Source organism: Cygnus olor, chromosome 11 (genome assembly GCF_009769625.2).
Source record: "Cygnus olor isolate bCygOlo1 chromosome 11, bCygOlo1.pri.v2, whole genome shotgun sequence".
Classification (NCBI taxonomy): Eukaryota; Metazoa; Chordata; class Aves; order Anseriformes; family Anatidae; genus Cygnus; species Cygnus olor.
Window position 1 is genome coordinate 19,843,593 of NC_049179.1, and position 20,480 is coordinate 19,864,072.

The following is a 20,480-nucleotide window of genomic DNA, read 5'->3' on the forward strand; positions in this document are numbered from 1 at the left end:
AGAAGGCAGTCTTTGTACGTGTCGTTATTTGGTAGCTCAGGGCACTGGAACAAGTAACGCATTCTATTGCATTAGCTTTGATTTTCTGCCTTTGTATCAGATGATGCTTGTGGATAAGAACAGAAGCAACATTTCATTTAAAAAAAAAAAGTGGATGTTATCCTTCTCATATCTATTGTGCAACAAGCTGCATATGCAAAACTTCCAGTAAGGGTCCAGTTGATTATGGTTTTTAGTGTGAGCTGGAGGTATAAATTTAAACAAAATATTCTTTTGCAATGTTTACATTTTGGGACTTCTGTTATGTTGTATTCAGTTGGAATTCTTGTACAAGGAAAAACATGCAATTATCTTTTCATAAACTGGAAAATTATTTTATTTGTCTTTAGGTAATCAAAGGACTCACGTATCTGAGAGAAAAGCATAAAATAATGCACAGAGGTGAGATTAAAATTTTGCATTGCAAGTTTTCTTGAATTTTTTTATTCAAGTTAAAATATGTACTTTTTTCCTTGATGTGTACTTTGTGGTTCAGTGTGATTTTGGTTGAGAGGATTTTTCTTGAGTAGTGCAAGGCAGACTTTTATCTCTTACTGTGGCTGTCATTGGTCTTCAATTTTTGCTATCTTAAGCATGGATTATAAACCATTATTGTTGGCATAAGTTTAAATTGAAGACTGGAGATGGAGCACTTCATATTTGTTTTTGAATGGCACCATTCATTAACAGCAATTGTGCCACGTGTATAAACCATGCCATGCGTTCAGTGGGTCTGGTACCATATGAGACCAGTCTTCAGATTATAAAAGTGTCTTCATCAGACACTGTCTGAGTTTGGCCAGACCAAAAAGAGTAATTAGCAATCCCAGTTTATGCGATCTATTGTGGATCACCTTGCATGTGAAGTATAGACTGTGTTTGTTATACATTAGTGTTTTTTTCTTTAAAAAACAAATATAGCTCTCTACTGGAAAAACGGGCTGGATGAGGTGGACTCTGTAGATATTTCTGATGGTAATCGCACAGCTCTTTGTCTCAGCTCAGTGCATAAGGGAGACTCCTGGGAAAGATCATCTTATTTTAGGGCACGCTGGCAGAGTGAACGTCGCATCTTGTAGTTTTCAGTTCAGGTACAGCAGTGGTTTGTTTGTTGGTTGCCTGAGGTTTTTTTAGGTTGCTCTTGTTCAGCTGGCTGTTGAGACAGCAGTTCTTAACAGTTCTGCAATCTGTAAATCTGACATCCAAAACGCAGCCAATCTGATTTTAAGTGCAGTGAAACCTCGCAGCAGTGGCCGCATTAGAGGTTACTCTTTGAATATGTGGACAAATGAGTTCCTCTTTTGTGCTGCTTCCAACGTTCCTGGATTGACCGTGCCTGGCAGCGTAAGCTGCTGCGTACAAGCTCTCCGGTTCCTATCGTCGATCCTGTCTAGCAGTCTGCTGGACAGGCTGCCCCTGTGTGCGTTATTTGTAGACTCCACATGTAAGATGAGCCTCGTGTAGGCTGGCACATGGGCTTGAGCTGTCACAGCTTTTCGTGGTTGAGGAGGGCCCTTGTTCAGCTTTCTGCACGTCAGGCTTACGAGCAAGGTCTGCCCTGCGCTGCGGAGTCCTGGAGGCTGGCGGGCTGCTCAGCTGAGTGTGGGCTGGGCTGCTGTGTGGTACCCCCTGGTTAACGGGTGCTGGCATGTGAAAAAATGGCAGGCATTGGAAATATATAGACCGAAATAGTGTCAGTAGGGGTTAGTGTTGTCAGAACACGCTTAGGTAATGCCTCTTTAAATGCTAAATTTGGCTTCAAAGCCCAATACCATAGTAAATGTACTGACTTCTCTGCTATTTGATATCTTATAAGCTTAACCTTTAAAAAAAAAAATCTTACATTACCATTTTACTTAGGCTTTTTTGTTAATTTCTTATTTAAGAATTCTTGGTATCATATGGCCCTGGTTCAAGGGGGCTACATAGCGAAGCTAAGCTGAAGCCCAGTCTGTCCTATAAGGATATCAGTATGTTCGCCTGGGAAAACCCTTCTAGTGCAGGTGAAGCTTTTTCTGGCAAAATAGTTTCTTTTTTCCAGAGTGCCTCCTAGAATCCCAGCTGAAATAAATAGTACTAGTGAAGGCCCAGTTCTGGTATAACTGGGTCAGCATTATTTTGGTGACATGGTTGTAATTGTTGGAGATTTGTTTTATTTTCTCTAGCTTCTATATTTGGCCCTCAGTGATTATCTAGTACTGCACTGACATGGTGTGACCAGCATCTGGCATGTACTGTTTGTTAGAACTCATCCTGTTCCCGGGAAAAAATATGTGCAGCTGGTGGGCTTGGTTTAGTAAGGTTTGTTGTATTTGTTGTGAGAGTGGGAGACCTGAAAATAGACATCCTCGCTAAACACATGTAGCAAAAAAAGGCCAAAAAAATCTTGTTCTTAAATCAAAAGAGAGCGAGATTTGGGATAACTCATTTTCAGGGAGGAATTCATTCCATTAATTCATTTTCTTTGTGTGGCACTGCAATATCAGCAGCAGTTTGTAATGACCTGGCCCTTGAGCATGCCAGGAAGAGCAGAGGTAGATGATAGTACAAAATGTCTTTTAACAGTAAGATGCAAAATATGAACTTCTATCTTCAAAACAAACTATTCTACATAGGTAACAGCTGTTAGCTAGCCAGCAAATAAGCATACAGCTACTTATTTCTGGTAGTATGTAAGACTATAAAATAAAATTTTGGGGAGCGGAGGGAATTGTTTGTGTGTAGAATCCCTCCTTTGAAACTTGTAGGCATCCTGCTTGTTCTTTGGTTTCCTGATTAGTCTCACCCATGAATGTATATTTTATAAATCGAATGTTCTCTGCTTTTGTTGTACTGTATAGACTTCTGTGTCTATGATGTCAGATTTCTGTGTGTTGGTGTGGTTGACAGCAGTAAGGTGTGGCTAGTGCAACAGGGATTTTGCCATTACCGGGAGGCAGTAAGACAAAGGGCTGTAATTGTCACCACAGGGGGAAAACCCACCAGAGAGTATTTCAGGGTAAAGAGTTTATGGACTGCAAGACTGGCAAATAATGTTGAGCTGAAAGAAAGGAATAAAAAACAAATTGGCAAAACTGGTAAGTGATGCATTTGCTTGGATTAAGAAGAAGTGACAATCAGAAAGGATGGCAAAAACCCAACGGGATGTGGTTGCTGCTCATCATGAGGTTCAGCTTAGTGCTCACATGCACAGATGGGTCCTGAACTAGCTGTGACCTCTGAGGAAAAGTATTCACATGTCATTGCAGACAGCTCAAGGAAGAAGTCATTAGGGGTTATTAAGGAAGGAATGGAAAAGTCTTTTTATAGACCGTTAGCTCATCTGGACTATCATGCTTTGTTTTGGTTCTCTGAAAAGACATGACAGAAATTGCAAAACTTCTGAGAAACGAGCTGAGGGATACAAAACAGACACAGAAAAGGAAGGGGGCTAGGAGCATGACTCTGGTAGATATCCTCGTGCTAGTTCCTGTTCAGTTAAATATATTTGTAACAGTGATACAGAAAATGCTGCTTCTGTGCTGCTGTTTACCTTTGGTTAATACCAGAAGGCACCAGATGACAAGGAAAGAAATGTCCTCTCCCTAATTGCAAGGTATATTATGGTAGGTTTTTAATGCACACAACCTTTTTTGCTTGCTTTTCCACTGGGTGAATAAAAATACTATAAATTAATCAGAAGGTAAGTTTAGTTCTTCTTAAGCACAGTCAGGGGTGTAATTTTCTCTGGAAAAATCTCCTCCTGCATCAGAAGTGCTCTGAGATTTCTGAGCTCCAGTTGCAGCCAGCAGCTTCAGGGCAGGAGGTACAGCACAGCAGGGTGCTGCCAAGGGGCTGTTCCAGTGCGTTGGTTCCTAGGTCATTCCCCCAAGATCCAGTCCTGAGAATTTACTTAAAATCAGAAATCGTAATGGGGGAAAGATGCTAAGAAACTCCCGGTTATGTCTGTTTGATATATGTTGACCTTAGTTGTAGTTTTCTAAGTCATCTTTTTTTTTTTTTTTGACTTTAATGTCCATGATGTCACTCCTCTGTCTTGGAGATCTGGGCTGCGTTTGTCTGAATATCCAGAGGACACTCGTACGGCTGAACTTGTGGCAAACAGAGATGAACTTTCTTTTAAATATTTGGGTGGTTGGAAGATGCCAATAATGCACTGCAAGATAAATACGCTCTCAAGTGCAGCTACCCAACTTCCACATACAAAAGAAAAATACTCTTGCCTGATGTTGCTATGATAATGTTCTGAGCCTTCATTCTTTCGTAATGAACTGGCTTTCTCCCTGTGAGAGAGAGCAAAGCTCAGGCAGGGGAGGCATACTTCTTACAGAGGGTAGTTGACATCCTATAAACTTAGAAGCCTTTTTTTATTTACTAGCTCCCTCTTCAGTGTCATGTGTCTGTGCATCTGGACTGGCTAAGGGTGTCCCTAGAGTTGCACAGCTCTGCTTCTGGATAGTCTGGAGTGATGCTTGCAATGTCCTTTCATCTTCTTTAGAACTTCGATACCTTGCTTCTGTAGCACATTTGATCTTCCTTTCGAGACTTGTCCTTTTCTTGCAAGTTAAGCGTACATTGTGAAGGATGCCTTGGCGTTCCTGTTTCGTTTGGCTTCTTTTTGGTTTCCAGAGAAACTGCTTAAGAGCTTAGGCACTCTGGAGTTAAAATAGCATAGCAAGGCACATTTAGAGTGGAAAGACAGCAATGTTCCTAACAGCGCTTTCTGATCACACTGGGGGCCTTGAGAGAAGAATTGAAGTGCTCAGGGAGAGGCAGACTTTACATAAATGTCAGTGAGCAGTCATGATTTGCTGTGCTATTGTAAGAAAGTTGCAGCATGTGATTATAAGCTAGACAAACACTGAAGATAAAAGTTAAGTCTTCAAAAGACCAGGTGGTTTCTAGAACGTGAAATTTTCAGTGTCGTTTGGTTCATTGACAGTGGAATGCTGATGGGATTTTGCCCTTTAATTATGAACGTGAAACATTCATGAGCTGTAGAGGTAAGTGGAGACTTATCCGTGTTCTGAATCGAACTAGTAGAGGTACATAGGTGTGCAGTCCAAACATGGCCTGTAGAATTTGTCCAGGCTCTGCAGTGCTTCCTGTGTATTTTGCAAACACTCGTTTCTACTTTGCCTTTACACAGAACTTTAGGTGAAGATTCCTGTGTAGCTGGGAGTTTCATATTTCTGCTGCCTGCTTCTCTGCATCAACAAAACTGGTTTTGTTTTTTTTTCCTTAATGAAATTTTAAACAGGACAAGCTCCTAGAGTGAATTCTTCCTTTTCATTGTGAAGTGTGCTTGTGGTGAGGTCTCTACAAATAGTCAAAACTTGCATAAAGAAGGTAGAACTTGCAGAAGGTAGAGCTGTAGGTCCAAAAGGCTTCTAAAGTCCCTCTGCTGAAGTCCTGTGCCTGTGCAAGAGCTCCCTGCTCCGTTAACCAGTGTCTAACATTGTGGTTCCTGCCTGGTAAACGGCCCCACAAACTGCCCAGTGCCTTTGTTACTTGTACAGGAGGAAAATGTATTGAGCAGTGTTGTATTGAGCTAGTTACTTTCCCAGGGATGTGGAATTGAAAATAGTACACACAGAATACATGTCCATCTTTCGTGTATGGAGAAAATCCCAACTGCTCTTGCCAGGTAGGTTTTTTTTTTTTTTTTGTCAGGAGAAGGAAGGTGTACGCAGACACGATTTCCTTTGTGTTGAGGCCATGGGGTAGTTTTAAATCACTGCCTGGGCTTCCTGTGGGCCAGTGCTTGCTCCAAGTGAAGTGGACTAGCTGTAGGCTCCCTGTGCTGCAGCGGAGCCGAGAGGAACTTGTGTGCACAGATCAGCACAAAACCTTGTTTCCAGTGTGCCTGGACAGTTTGTTTCCTGTATTAGAAAGGTGATTTCAGGAACCAGAAAATGTACACACAGTTTACAGAAGTAAATAATGTATTTATTGAAGCTTTGGTTTGGCCTTTGAAAGTGGGCTGGGGGGATTAAACAGATAAAATATTTTGTCTCCATTTCCAATCTTGGTGGATCTTGCTCAGCGAGGAAGATCCATAACCTCCTGCATGGGGATCTTTTCCTAGTGAGGAGGAGTCATGTTAGTACCATCTTTCCAGTGACATCCCGTTGACATCGCAAACGAAGGTCAGTTCTGCAGTCACCGAAATGAAAGCTACCTGGAGTTTATCCGTGTCTGAAAGTGGAAAAGCAAATGAAAATAGTCTATAGGCTCCAGACTTGTGGATCTGCTCTTGAATAGCAGAGACTAAAGTGAGATTGTGATACCATGAGCTGATTGCTTCCTTCAAAAATAACGTATAGTACCCTCTTTTATTGTTGACCCGTAGCTTTGCAATTGTGAGCTGCTGATTACTTCTCTTGATAATGCACCACTGGTAAAGACCAGATAAGCAGCAAGATATATTTAGGGGAAAGAAAAAACACACACTTCTTACACTTATCAAAGAAATACTAAACTGTTCTCAGCACCTTTGCATTCACAAATAGCTGTTATTAGTTGCATAGTTACCAGTGGCCCTCATTAAGCTTCCATTTAGGTAGTGATTAATTTCAAATCACAAGGGGGTTCTGTCACAGGTAAACAATCTCCAAGTATTTTAAGTGTAGCACTTCAATAATAGGCTAGATTATTTTTTCAGAAGTGTTTTAAAACATCCTATGGCAAAACCATTTTTTTTTGTTTATGTGCACCCAAAGTTTAAGTCAGGGATGGTTGAGTAGCTGCTGAAGTTCAATGAATTTTGTTTAAAAAAAATTTATAGGGTTTCTTGATTATTTCTAGGCAAAAGAACATCACTAAAGAGTAGTTACGTTGGTATGTCAGCATATGCCAAGTATTAGTTGTTGCAAGGAAGCTGTAGTTGCACAAACATAGTACTTGAAAGCCAAGAAGGTGGGTAAAATCCAAACTGAAAACCAACAGCCTTTTTGCACTTGTATTTTAAAAAGTTTATTTTCACTTATTTATATTTAAAGAGAGCCCACAAATTGGGTCTGGGTAGGGAACCAGATCTCTTCTCTGAGTATTCCCAGAGAAGGGATAGGAGTTATGGGATAGTTAGAAGGGGAACAAAGGGAGGCACATGATAGTTCTCACCTCTTATGTTACTTTCATTGTCAAATTTCCCATTTTATCTATTATAGTTATAAATCATCCATTCATTTTTTTCCAGATGTTAAACCATCTAACATTTTGGTAAACTCTAGAGGTGAAATCAAGCTTTGTGATTTTGGTGTCAGTGGACAACTGATAGATTCTATGGCAAACTCGTTTGTTGGCACGCGCTCCTACATGTCTGTAAGTACAGATTTTATAGCTTTGAGTTTACTATACATTATGGTAGAGTTATCACGATTCCAGTAATCAAACAAGAAACCAACTGTTGCTGTTACCTCTACTACATTCATAGTCTTTATTTCACTTCCTGCATTCCAGGCATATGCCATATATCAGATTGGGGGTGGGGGGAGGGAGAACGTGTTGCTTGGCTTTTCTTGCAACAGGAATATTTTCATAACACTACAAAAGAGGTGCAATTACATCCACGTTGCAGAATCCAATTGGTTAATGTGTTTAGGTTTCGTGTACATGCATCTCTGGAAAAACAGTGTTTGTATCTTGTTCTTATTAAATCCAGTTCTTTCCACTCCAGCATTTTGCTACAGTCGCTTATGGAGGCAAACTGCTGCCTAATTAGGGGTTCTGTTGTGACTGCTCCTGGGAACCCAATCTGGGACTAGCAGCAAGGAAAAGCATGGGAGTGGCTGGTGTGGACAAGGCCATGGCAGCTAATCTGGGACTACTTACACAGATCTGTGTTCCTGTTCATGAGCAGCACCTTGAAACTTGCTTTTCAGCGGAGCTCTTTGCATTATGTGAATTCAGTGCTAATGAAAATAACAGATCTCTTATTCTAATGTACTCACCTGTTCAGCATACAGCCAATTACTTCATAAAACCGGAGTGTGCAGAGATCCTGCTGTAGGATTGAAACTGCGTGGGCTTAAACTCAAAGGAAAAAAGCATAATAATGCTGCTTCTGCTCAGCGTGGGACCTGCTTTTCAACATCAAAGACAGTCTTTTCTTTTTTTGTCATTTAATATGGGTAACATACTTGAAATAACTGTGGCTTATGTTCCCACATACACTTAGGGACTGTTGCTAATAGTGCGCAAAAAAAGTCCATCTCTTGTAAACCTTCAGCATACTACTGGCTTTCCCATTTCTTCTAGTAGAAGGAACAAGAGCAGAGTGCTATCTGCCTTCAGTTTTCATCAATTTGTTTTTTTCTAAAACTGAGATTCAGCTTTGTGCTCTGTCACCATATGTCACAGACCAAGCTGTGTTGGTGATACTCTTTTAATAGTCTCTGAAGTACCTTTTCCTGCAATATCTTTCTCCCTTAGCGTACTTTTTCAAATGATAGCTAGAGAATTGTTACATGCCAAAGAACATCATATTCTACTATATGAAGGTGTGTATAATCAAAATTGCTTAACTCAAATATATTTTCTAGATTTTAAATGTTTTGTGCAGCACTAGAAATTTTATGAAACAGTGTGTATCCTCCTTTCTGGGCATCTTTATCTTTATTGCCTAGCAATCATGTAGTTTACCCAAATAGTTGAGAACTTGCTGAGATGGGACACTGGAGAGAATTCAAGTGTAACCTTAACAAATGGTACAAAATTGATTTAACAAAACTGTTTCCCATTATTGCAAAGGGAAGGACTTTACAGTAATACTGCATTCTTATGTTCTATGGGAATGCTTCAAATTTTCCAAAATATGCATATGAACTGGAGTCTGCATGATTTTTGTAAAATTATCTTGATTTTTTAAAAAGAACAGAAAAGTGATTATTTTCTTTGAGGAGTCTCAGTAAAAACAGATCAAAGGATGATGTAGAACAATATACTAAACGTTGAAGGAAATACTTTTAGCATCTAAGAGTACTGATAGAATAAGTACAAAAACTAGGCAAGAGGAGTTAGTTTAGGATTAATCTTGTTTTAGTTCTCTAGGCAGGAAAAAGGAGATGATTACGCTGAGGAGAACTGAGGGTCTTTGGAGCGATATGATTGGGGTATCCACATATGGTTTCCATCACGATTCAACTGATGCCCAAAAAAGACATTGCTAAGTCTGTTTCCAATGTCCAAGTCATGTAAAAACAACGCACAATCTATTTTTAGCTGAATCTGTTGTCTTACCTGCATGCACTTTCATAATAGTTGTATTAGCATGCATATATAACCTCTCCTGAACTTGCTTTTGTTCATCCCACTCTAGTTTTGTTTTTTTTTTTCCTTAGAAAAACTTAAGCCTGTTACATTGTTGTTGGTCAGCTCATAAGTTGTAGGTGGTTTAAATAATGGAACAGGCATCTATCTTCCTGTCTTATATATGTTTATCCCAGTCATTATACCTCTGGGAAAAGTGCGCACTGCATAAGACTTTGTCATTCAACTTCAGTGTTATGTTTTATTGTTTCAGTGGATTATAGAGGTCAGTAGTTTGTATATAAATTATTTGAATATGGATCTAAAACTGAAGTATGCGTGCCTTGCATAAATGCATTTCTGCTGTAGGGACCTATGAGAATGGTATCAGCTGAGAAGTGTCACAAACCACAAGATTATTGCTAGAGCACCAGAGACCCATGCAGAATCTATTAAATACCCTTCCCTCTTTTTCTCAAAGCATAAAACCAAAAAGGGCTTTTCAGGGAAGCAAGGTGAGTGTTTAGTTACCAATGCTAGTTTTGTTTCCTTGTTCTTTAATTATTCCATCACTATTAATAATTGCAACATTGAGGTATTATGTTAAAGGAATAAAGCAGCAACATAATGTAATGGTTTTCAAGTCCCAGATTTATTTGTAATGGTTGTATACAAAGTTTCTGAGGATTCTGGAACTTTAGCTGAGATTTAAATAAAGGTACCTCGCTCGTTGGCGTATGCCACACTAGTAAGTTGGGGCTTCATCTCTCACTTTATCCATACTACAGCAGAATGCAATTTCTAATTTTTCTTTTTTTGTTACGGTGTTTTACTGTGTCTCTTTCTTTCTTTCTTTCTTTCTTTCTTTCTTTCTTTCTTTCTTTCTTTCTTTCTTTCTTTCTTTCTTTCTTTCTTTCTTTCATTTCGTAGCCGGAAAGACTACAGGGGACCCATTATTCTGTGCAATCAGACATATGGAGTATGGGGTTGTCACTGGTAGAAATGGCCATTGGCAGATACCCGATTCCTCCTCCTGACTCTAAGGAGCTCGAGTTAATGTTTGGCTGCCCAGTAGAGGGAGATTCTCCAGTAGCTGAGACCTCACCCAGGCAAAGAACACCTGGTCGACCAGTGAGCTGTAAGTTCCAACGTGAGGCAAATATTTTTATATTTGCTGTAAAACAATAAAAAAAAAAAAGGTGCCAATGTAACGCCTACTAAGAAGCTTTTCATCTGTACCACTGAGGCACCTTTGCAGCATCTTAAAGTAATTTGGAACTAAGCTGAGGTTTCCAATGGTAAGGTATAAAATCTGTTAGATTGTTTTCTATTTCCTTACCTAGTATTGATTTGCATAGCGTGGCTTTAAACTTTCAAAAGAACAGGATTGCATTGGGCACCTGGTTCAGTCTTGCTATGAGGAGGTATTTGAGCTTGAAAATCAAGGACCAAATGTGCTTTTGCTAATAACCAGGCTGTTCATGAACAGACATGTTCTGTTGATATGGTTCATCTCTTTAAGATGCAGTATGGTCCAAGTACAATAGGAAGACTTCCTATTAGGAAGTGAAGTTAATGATTTGCATCAACTCAAAAATAATAGTTTCTCCTTGCATGAAAGCATTACTTTGCTGTTCCACTTCTCTAAAGTTTACTGGCTGCCCAGCAAGTCCACCATACAAGAATCAAATACGTTACTGTTAGCTTTTTAAAGCACCCCTGCCTCTGGTGGAGAGTAACACTCTGTGTTTTTCTACTTCCAAAATTTCTTCTTAGCCTATGGACCAGACAGCCGGCCGCCAATGGCAATCTTTGAACTCCTTGATTACATCGTCAATGAGGTAAGCAATTGCACTTGTACCAATTTAATTGTAAACTTTTAAAGCATTCTAGAATTTGACTGGGTGTGGGGTTAGTGTTACACTATGTCAGTTCTTGTGATCTTTTATTACTGCAATATGAGAGACATCCTTGTTTTCTGTGTCAGCTTGAATTTAAATTATTCTTGGGGATGGTTTAGCTTGTTCTTTTACACCCTTGTTAAGTAGCTTTTTGGGTTTTCCAGCCTGGGTCACGCAACCTGTTAGATTTAATAGCAAACAGTACTATCAAGCATATACAAAACTGTTATTTTCTTTTAAAGTATGGTAAATAAGCAGATTCATAAGACTATTTCAGATATCTAAGCTACAAGGCTAGTTAAGAGAGTAGTACGTCAGAATTGATAGTCTATTTTCTGTATTTTTACAAATGCAACGGAAGTTCACACGAGTTCATTACTTGTGTCTGTCAAAAAAAAAAAGCTCATGTTAGCTATGACTTATAACAGCTGGATAACAATTGTTCAAGGTGAATAAATTATAAAATGATGTATCTGACACTTATCTAAAAAGCACAGTTGGTGTATAGGTCTCTGCGAAGACTAGCTTTTACTCATCGTTTCTGCTACTGAAGGATACTTATAACTGCTTCTGTTCCTTGGCTGCATGCACTGTTCTCTCAGGTTACAAATTTATTTTGTATGTTACATAACGCTTAATATGAAGGCATTAAGTCTTGGAATAGTGTTAGCTTTGGGTTACTTAAGATACTATGGTCATGATCTTGTAGCTTCCCTGAGGAGGTCACTCTAAGCTGAGGTCACTAAAGCTGAGAATTTGACAAGATTACGTTCTGCTACCTCTGGTGTAGTGCAAGGGATCTTCAGCATCAGCTGCTGTATCAAGGCCTGCACACCAGTAATCGGCTGCAGGCCGCATCTCAAGTCTGCACTTAAAAGTAATCATAAGTGCAAGTGCTTGTAGGACCCCTGGTGTAAGAATGAAAACTTTACACTGATTCTATAGCAAATGCCATGGAAAACAAGACAATAATATGCAGGTTCATATAGTACCTGAGAACTCATTTTGACTTCTAAATCTGAACAAATTAATTCCCTGGGACAGAATATTCAGATCAAAGGGATTTTGGAAGTAATGCCATGCAGGGTGTCTTCCATTCCCCAAACTGGGGATTAGTAGTAAGGAGAATAACACAACGCTAATTACTGTAGACTGCTCTGAGCCTTCTTTAATCACATCTCAGGGCTGTGTTAACCCCACTGAGGTATGTGTGTTTAAAAACAATAATAATAATAAAAACAAACCACAAACCGGTCTGATTTATTACAGAAACATGTAAAATCCAGTAGCTATCAGTAAGCATTGGCCAAAATTAGCCAGTAATAAACTGAGCATCTTTACTTTTATAAATCATATGACAGCACATGCTCTGTTTGTATGCATGGAAACGGAGGTCGGCCTGACGCTTGCCTCAGAGCTCAGCTTTGAAAGAAGGCTTGAGTAGCACTAGGGCTGCATTATTTGGCTTTGCACCTTTACTCAGATATTAAACATATAACTCATAGATCTCTGGGTAGGTTGTGCAGCCTCATGTATTTCTTCTGCTTTAAACAACTCTTCTCTTTTGTTTTCAGCCACCTCCAAAATTGCCCAATGGTGTTTTTGGTTCTGAATTTCAAGATTTTGTTAACAAATGGTAAGTATTTTCTCTGTTACTGTGCCTAAAGCTCATTTTACAGGGACCAGCTTGACAGCATATGCATCCAAAGAGAACCCCAGAGCTAAGAGATGTTCCCCTCTGTAAAATACGATCTCTGGTTCTGTGTGCAACTCTAATTTAGTACTTTCTCAGCATTGAAGACACCACAGTACTTTTGTGGACTGATCATACAACACGCTTCTGTAGGAGGATGTGGACTTTCATGGGTAACCTTCACAGCATTCTGTAGTGAGCATTCCATATGATACAGAAGTCTTCTAGGCTCCAGATGCTTTTTCTCTTCCCTAATGGTTTGTTGAACTAGCATCTTTATCTTACCAGTCATTCTCGCATTTGTTTACTTTTCCAATTCTGTTTCAGTGTAACCTGCACTGAGACAGTAAATTCAGTGCTTAGGGAGGTAGTTCATTAATGTGGGAAAAATTAGTTGTCTTTTTTTCTAAAGCTACATATATGAATTACTTCTTTCTCAAAGAAAGAGCTGTAATACAAAGTAACATCTACTTGATACTGAGCTTGAAAAAGACTTCAGTAAAAGAGACTTGAGGGATAAAGCGGCTGAGACTGCCGAGTTCAAATGGGAATTTGATCTCTCCAGCTTGGTTCCAGATGCTCACTCCTGCCCCCACTGAACAATATCTGGCAACTCAGGATTTCATACCTAAAATTATGCCTGTGAAACCTACAGAAGAGAATTGCTTACAGACCCAGTTCTGTTTGAGTGGCAGTACATTACCTCATGCTTTTATCTAGAGTGGTATCTTCTCAGGATGAAAGCAGTATACTAACAATCTAGCTTGATCTTTATTTTAAGAGTATAACTTGTGTAACACTTTGTTTTCCTAGTTTAATTAAAAATCCTGCTGAGAGAGCTGATTTGAAGCAGCTGATGGTAAGTGAAAGTTCTTCACTTGAACTAGGAGCACTACTTCCATGCAGGTTGGGTTCCTCAGCTGACCTGAGACCAGGATGAGCATATGGCCTAGAATGTTGTTTGTGCCTCTTGATACAAACGGCTCAAACTGTTGGAAGGGGCCACTTTTCTCATCCAGAGATCAAGGGGCTTCAAGCTTTCACACACCCCTAGAACAGGAACTGTCCAGGAGCCCCATACTGGTGGGTTTTTCAATCTGACATTTGATAATTAGAAGAAGTGTATGACTTCATACTGTTAAATTGATTAGCAGAAGAATTCTCTTTTACTTCGGTTTATACTTTGGTTTATTAACCAATCATAAAGTATGTAAGATGATGAAAGAACCAAATTCCACTTATCTTAGGGACTAGTTAAATGAAATTTTATCAACATCTGAGAAACAAAATTTGCATGTCTCTCATCAGCTTTGTCTTACAAAATCTGTAGAACTACTGGCCCCAAACAAATCTTGCATTTTTTTCTATATGAAATGACTTTATGTAATGGCCTTAAGTTTAATGATAGGGCCGAAGTTCTACTGCATAAAAATCAAGTTTTCTGTGCCTTGATACTGCTGTGTAGTAAGAGTGCAAAAAGCAATCAAATCCTGTTACAAAAAGCCCTTGTGTATGAAAGCACAGGCAGACATTTTCCAGAGTATTATCAAGTGGCTGAGTCACATCCTTATATACTGTGGTGTAATTATTCTGCAATAGGCACTCTGTAGGCAGTATTTCTCTGGAATACTTTGCAATGCGAACATTTCATATGCTGGTTATCTCATTAATCCTATAGAAAAGTTTTACTGGTCACTTCAAGCTAGCTATAAAATCTGCCAAACCACATGAACACAGGAAGTAAACTAGGCTTTTTATAACTCATGTTATTCAAAATTATTCTTTACCTGATCACGTTATCTTGAGCATTTCAGTAATTTTATTTTCCTCTGCTAAGATTCATGCTTTCATTAAGAGATCTGAAGCAGAGGAGGTGGATTTTGCAGGATGGCTTTGTTCAACCATAGGCCTTAACCAACCAAGTACACCCACGCATGCTGCTGGAGTCTGAATATGGAAGAGCAAATACTGTACTGTACGTCTGTTAACAGCGCTACTTTGGTCCTATTTCCTAAGCTTGTACCTGTTCAAACATGTATTTCACCTCTTAAGGAAGAATGTCTTTATAGCATGTGCCAAATGGTTTTAAATTTTGTCATAAACTAATTGGTATTGTATTGGATTACATTTGTTTGCTGACCAAAATGTAAGATGTTTAAGTTACAGTGCTTGCTGATTTTAAGTGATTATGGATATTCTTTCTTAATGAAATATCACTGGGGGTATTTACCCCTAGCTTGTTTGAACTTTATCAAGATTCTTTGTAAATCATTGGTACTTCAATCATGCTTACCTAATCTCCCACGCAAAAAGGGTTAGGGATGCTCCAAAACTGTATCTGTCGAGCATGCTTTTGCTGCTGCCAAACTGTATCTTGAAAGTTAGGCCTAATGGTTCCAATTTTGCTGTTGTTTAGAGATCTCTCTTTCCAGGTAAAGAAGGCAAGAGCTCTGTATTTCTTGGAATGTACAGGGCAATATTCTAATTGTAGACTTGTTCATATTTCTATATTTATTTTTAAAATGTATCATCATACTTGGATTTAGTGATGTATGTCTTTCTAATTGATTTTTAAAAGTTAGCTCTTGGAAGTGTCCTACAGAATCATGACAAAGATCCAGGCAGTTTGCTTTCTTTTAACCTAAAGATTCATGACAGCTGTGTTTGGTGTCTAAAGTGTATGAAGATCCTCTATTGTTTTATTCTTTCAGATGTTTAGCAATGAATTCTCTTAATAAATATATTATCAAGTAACTTCTTGAATTTTTTGTTTGAACTCAAAAAGAAAAATTTAACCAAGACCTTAATCCTAAATCGTGACTGTGTTATATGTTGTGCCTCTTTTTTTTTCACAACTGTGTAGTATTCTTGGTTCTGAGAAATATGAAGTTGTGTATGTAAAATGAGAATTTCTAATATAGCTGTGAAATTAGAGGGCTAGAGCCAGGTGTCACTTGAGCCTGTTACTATCCTGCGTACTGGATTTGTGTGGCATGTCTGGGGGAAATCTGACTACAGAAGTTTTGACTGTGTAGTGCTCACGAGCTTTGTACAGCATTTAATGCTTGGTTCATTGCTGCAGCCCCCTGGATGGGGATTGGCAGGCATTTTCCTAGGACAAACCAGCACTGTGGCGCAGAAGCTCAGCAACACGTGAGTTTTTTCTTCTGAAGTTCAGCTTCTAAACTCGGCAAGCTATATTCACTGTTGCTGTAAAATGTCCTCAGCACCAAGTCTTGTTCTCTTTACAGCCACTCTAAGCAATGCTATACAAAGCTTAGCTCCGTGAAAGGACATACCAGACAAGGAGAATTCGGAAGTTCCTTTCCACACGGAATCCAAATCATTCTAGACATGAACTTCCATGAATAGTTCTCAAGCTATCAACAGTTGGAAATCACTCAGTGACAAGTCCATGGCTTCCTTCAACTTGACTGTGACTGGTGGTAGTATTGACAGGGCTGTGTAGTTTAGTTTAAGAATATAAGTGAAATACATACAAAAAAAATAGTACTTTGTATCATTTGTTAAAAGAAATAGGCAGCCTGTGAATAGCAAGTATTTAGAGAAGAAAGCTGATCTTACTTGTTTGCTCCACATACGGCAATAATGTGAGTGCTGTAAGCACAGTTATATGTAGTAGGATAACAGCAGGAGTACTTTATTACAACACGCAAACTAGTTTGTCTATTTTAATCCAGTATCCAATCCAAAAGGCACTGGCTAACAAAAGGTAGAGGGAAGAAAGGAGATAAAGTATAGCCCCGAAAACTGCTCTGTAACATGCTGAAGACAAATACAATTTTTTCGAAGGTCAAAATGAGCCTCTGGTAAAGAAACCCTAGAACAACCCTTCCAGAACTGGCTTTGCAGAAGCAAAGCATGAGGCAGGTGCACCTGTTTTAAGATGGAGACAAGGAACCAAGTGCAGTGCCCAAAGCAGATCAAGCGCTAATGCAAAGGAAGGAGAGGATGTCTACTGAGCCCCTTACAAACCAGCTCTTTGCATGATACTTGCAAAGAATTGTCTCTCCAAGCCACAACATCTGCTCAGACTTTTTTCTCCCTGCAAGCCTTGGGAAGGCTTTGCCAAGTGTTTTGCACCGGTGTTCTAAGCTCTTTCATTAGGATATCCAGGTTTCTCAAATAAACAATTAGTCTTTAGTACAGGATGAAGCTACATTTACATTCTAATGGTCTAGTTCCTATAGCTACAAGCCAAATAAGAGCCAAATAATCTCTCTTCAAACAGTGGCAGGAAGTTACTGGTGGCTGAATCAAGTGTTCTGACCACACCCAGGATACTGGACACTTTTCCAAGTACTTTTCCCACTCTTAAAAGCAAACTTGAGAAGATTATTTTTCCGAGCTACTAATACCAAATACCAGAGACAGCAGTAGCACCTTTAGCTACTAGCTGTGCAGTGAATAAGCCTGGATTGTTGTAACTGACCAGTTTCTGAGTAAGACAGTTTGACAAAGTATCTGAATTAGAATATTACTTTTATTTGTTTTTAATCAGTTTAACAGAGTTTGAATTTGTGTGCGTCAAAATAAGTCTTCAAGAATTGATAAAATAACTGTACCACATGGTGTCTGCATTCCACAAGGAGAAGGAACATACTGTTACTGGTAGGAGCAGCACTAGCTTGTTACTGTACCATTAAAGAAATTGCGGAGGAGACTTCATATCCCTTTCCATTTTATAAGTAAGTTATTAAACTCCTACTCTTCAAAGATAACTTGAAAGCAGAAAGTGGACTTAAGCTGATCTATGAAGTTACTGTGGGGGAAAAAGAAAATAAAACTAATTTAAAAATATTAGTTTTTTATTACAAGTAATGTGGACTAATTATTACCATACAGTTTGTGGAACAGTAGAAGGACAATTAGCTGCTATGCTGAAAGAGCAAGTAGAAAATACTTCACTGTTTCAGTCAGACTGACAGTACTTAAGAACAGCACCAGTAGGAACAAAGAGAGGCTCCCTTGCTACTGCACTTAAAATGAGGTCAACAGTGCAATATCTGCTTCTCCCAGTGTAAGAACACTTACATCTATCAGTCACATTTCTAGGAAGTGTACGTCTGGTGGTCTGTGTAACTGAGAACATAGCAGCTGAATGCCTGGAGACAATCCTGGACACATCTGTGCTCACTGCATATCTTAAAATTCCCAGTTAAAGCAGATGAGGTTATAATATAATCATTGGTTTAGCAACCAGCCTCCGTGGCCTGGTTTTATATTTCAGCAACTGGAAATTAGAACAGACAAATTATTGCTTTTACTATGTTAAATTAGTCTGACTTGATTAATGACTTTTCCCATCCATGTGTAAAGATGTAATAAGCTACACATTAGGTTTTAAACACAAAATGGATTATGCTACATATCTGTGCAGCAAGTTTTCATTCTTTTAACATCTAATTCAAAATCTGCCAAGCTTCTGATATTCATGTCTTCAAGGGTAACTTCCCCAGACTCCCCGAGTCTTGCGTATCATACGGATCATATCCATACATAGGAGAACATGAAAATCTGTAGGCAAATTTTATATGAATGAAGAAGAAATTCCTGAGTCTGTATTATAAACCATCCTTGATTTTTTTTTCTCTCAAGAATCTGATTCCTCCTCCTCTTCTTCTTCCTCTTCATGATCTTGAAGACTTAGCTGTAATTCAGTTTGATTGATAGCAGCCTCGTTGTCCATCTGCCCAAGAGTCTGTTACAATAAAAGAATTTAACTCACCAGTTATCAAAATCAGCAGCAATACCAAATGCTTCTCACACCACTATTGAAAGTGAGTGGTGACAGTGTCTGTTAGAGATCTTGGTACTAGAACCGTCGGCTGCAAGAGCCCATCGAAGCAAAGAGCATCAGTTCTCCATAAAAGAGTTTCAACCCATTCAACCTATACTTTAGGTAAAGGTTCAGATGATACCTGTACCTCCATCCCCTACGATCAGATGGCTAAAACACTGTGTCACAGTTAAGAGTAGTAGACACAATGCTTAATAAGCCTCGTATACTTACATACTGCGAAGTGAAGGTATACCCAACCCTTCTGGAAACAACACGCTGCTTTCAGGGTTGGGAAAACCCCTTTGGACTTACCTTAAACCATAACAAACGGGACAGATTTTACAGCTGGGCCTTTCAACCAACAGCAAGCATAAAGAAGCTCAACCGGCCGGGGAAAAAAACGACCACTACACAACCGAAAAGGGCACACATTCAGGGGGCCCAGCTTTCCGCTCGGGCCCCTTCCACCCATCCCAGGGCCGAGCACTGCCCTCACCTCCTGGCTCTCCGCAGCGGCTGCCGCCGGGACGGCCGCGTCCTCCTCCCTGGATCTTATCATCGACTGCAGCGCCAGCTCTTCCACCTGCGAACACGGGGACAGAAAAGCCTTTACACCGTTACTTCTCGGACTCTACCACACAGAAATGAGGTATTTCTGAATGACTGACAGCAGCCGAAGCCGCGCTTCAGCCCTCGGTGTGTGAGGGGCCACCAGCCCGGCGGTTACTGCCTGCAGCAGCCCCCAAATCCCAACCAAGCCCCGGGGAACGAGCAAACCCCTCGGGGCCGCAGCCAGCCGCCAGGACGCCGCCGCCCCCTCGCGTTATGAGGAGAAGGCCCAGCACCGGGCGGGCCGGGCCCGCTGCCGCCCGCCCAGCGCCGCGTTCCGGCCGCTCCGCTCCGCCCCGCGCCGCCCGGTGCCCGCCGACCTTGAGGCGGGTGAGCTGGTCGTGCAGCGCCGCCTTCACCCGCAGCAGCGTCTCCTCCTCCTTGCGCAGCTCCTGCAGGCGGCTCAGCATCCTGCCCAGCCGCCCGCCCGCCCCGCCGCCCCGGCCCCCTGGCGGCGACTGCGCGAGGCCCCGGCCCCTCCCGGCCCCTCCCGGCCCGGCCCCGGCAGCGCCCCCGTGAGCGCGGGCGGAGCCGCCGCAGCCGGCGGCCGAGGCCTCGCGTGACGTCACGGCCCGCCGCCATTTGCAGCCCCAAGCGGGAGCGGGGCCGGGCCGAGGCTGCCCCCGCCCGGCCGCGGCCCCAGAGGCAGGCAGAGCCGCTGCCGCCTCCGCTGTTAATTAAACGTTCGTTTTAACTCGTCGTGCACGGTAAGGGGAAAAAATCACGTAACTCGGTTGTACCTGCAGAAAGGGGCTCGTTAAAGTAGTTTTACTGAGGCATGAGGGAAGCCCCCAGCTCCAGCCCCCTGCTGCTGACAGAAATTCTCCTCCTCTCTGCCCCAACGGTCCCTGCTTTCTGCTCGTTTCCCTTCTAAAAGCTGCTCAAAGTGGGCTAAGTCAGGTAAATGTTTCCTAACCCTGAATTAAGATACTTAAAAGCAAGGATTTGCATTCTTTTTAAGTAACACTCCCCTCAAACCCAAAAAGCACAAGTTTTAAGACATAAAGGTTTAATGTGAAGTCTCAGGCTGTTGATTTTGTTGCAGACACCCTTGTCCCAGGCTACTGCCAGTTTCTGCATTCCACTTGGACAGTAAGACACACAATTCTTCCATACATCCTCTCCTAACGTGCTTCTAAAGCCACGTTAGACTTACACTTTTATCTTCCTGACTGTTGCAGTTCGT

At 40.7% G+C, this 20,480-nt stretch overlaps 2 protein-coding genes across 3 annotated transcripts in view; one reads left to right on the plus strand and one right to left on the minus strand.

Annotated features, from left to right (window-relative positions):
- The window catches only part of MAP2K1 (mitogen-activated protein kinase kinase 1), a 37,563-nt gene extending 21,927 nt beyond the window's left edge, over positions 1–15,636 (plus strand). For both annotated transcript variants that reach the window (XM_040569732.1, XM_040569733.1), the window contains exons 5-11: positions 390–441; positions 7,238–7,362; positions 10,219–10,426; positions 11,065–11,129; positions 12,764–12,825; positions 13,696–13,741; positions 14,720–15,636. In XM_040569732.1, coding sequence (XP_040425666.1) covers positions 390–441; positions 7,238–7,362; positions 10,219–10,426; positions 11,065–11,129; positions 12,764–12,825; positions 13,696–13,741; positions 14,720–14,833 — 672 coding nt within the window. In that variant the 3' untranslated portion in view covers positions 14,834–15,636. The remainder of the gene's footprint in view (positions 1–389; positions 442–7,237; positions 7,363–10,218; positions 10,427–11,064; positions 11,130–12,763; positions 12,826–13,695; positions 13,742–14,719) is intronic.
- A 1,732-nt stretch (positions 15,637–17,368) lies between these two features.
- Positions 17,369–19,782, minus strand: SNAPC5 (small nuclear RNA activating complex polypeptide 5). Its single transcript, XM_040569734.1, has 3 exons — positions 19,615–19,782; positions 19,182–19,268; positions 17,369–18,604 (listed from the first exon to the last, which is right to left on the minus strand). Exons 1-3 carry the CDS (start codon positions 19,702–19,704, stop codon positions 18,497–18,499), a joined length of 285 nt encoding a protein of 94 aa, XP_040425668.1. The 5' UTR covers positions 19,705–19,782; the 3' UTR covers positions 17,369–18,496.
- Between the last annotated feature and the right edge of the window lie 698 nt (positions 19,783–20,480).

Excerpts from the sequence above, each read along its gene's own strand:
- SNAPC5 (XM_040569734.1), bottom strand. The coding sequence starts at position 19,704 with ATGCTGAGCCGCCTGCAGGAGCTGCGCAAGGAGGAGGAGACGCTGCTG. Across the intron at positions 19,269-19,614 it reads ACCAGCTCACCCGCCTCAAG|GTGGAAGAGCTGGCGCTGCA; the intron begins GTCGGCGGGCAC and ends CCGTGTTCGCAG. Across the intron at positions 18,605-19,181 it reads CCGCTGCGGAGAGCCAGGAG|ACTCTTGGGCAGATGGACAA; the intron begins GTGAGGGCAGTG and ends TTATTGTAACAG.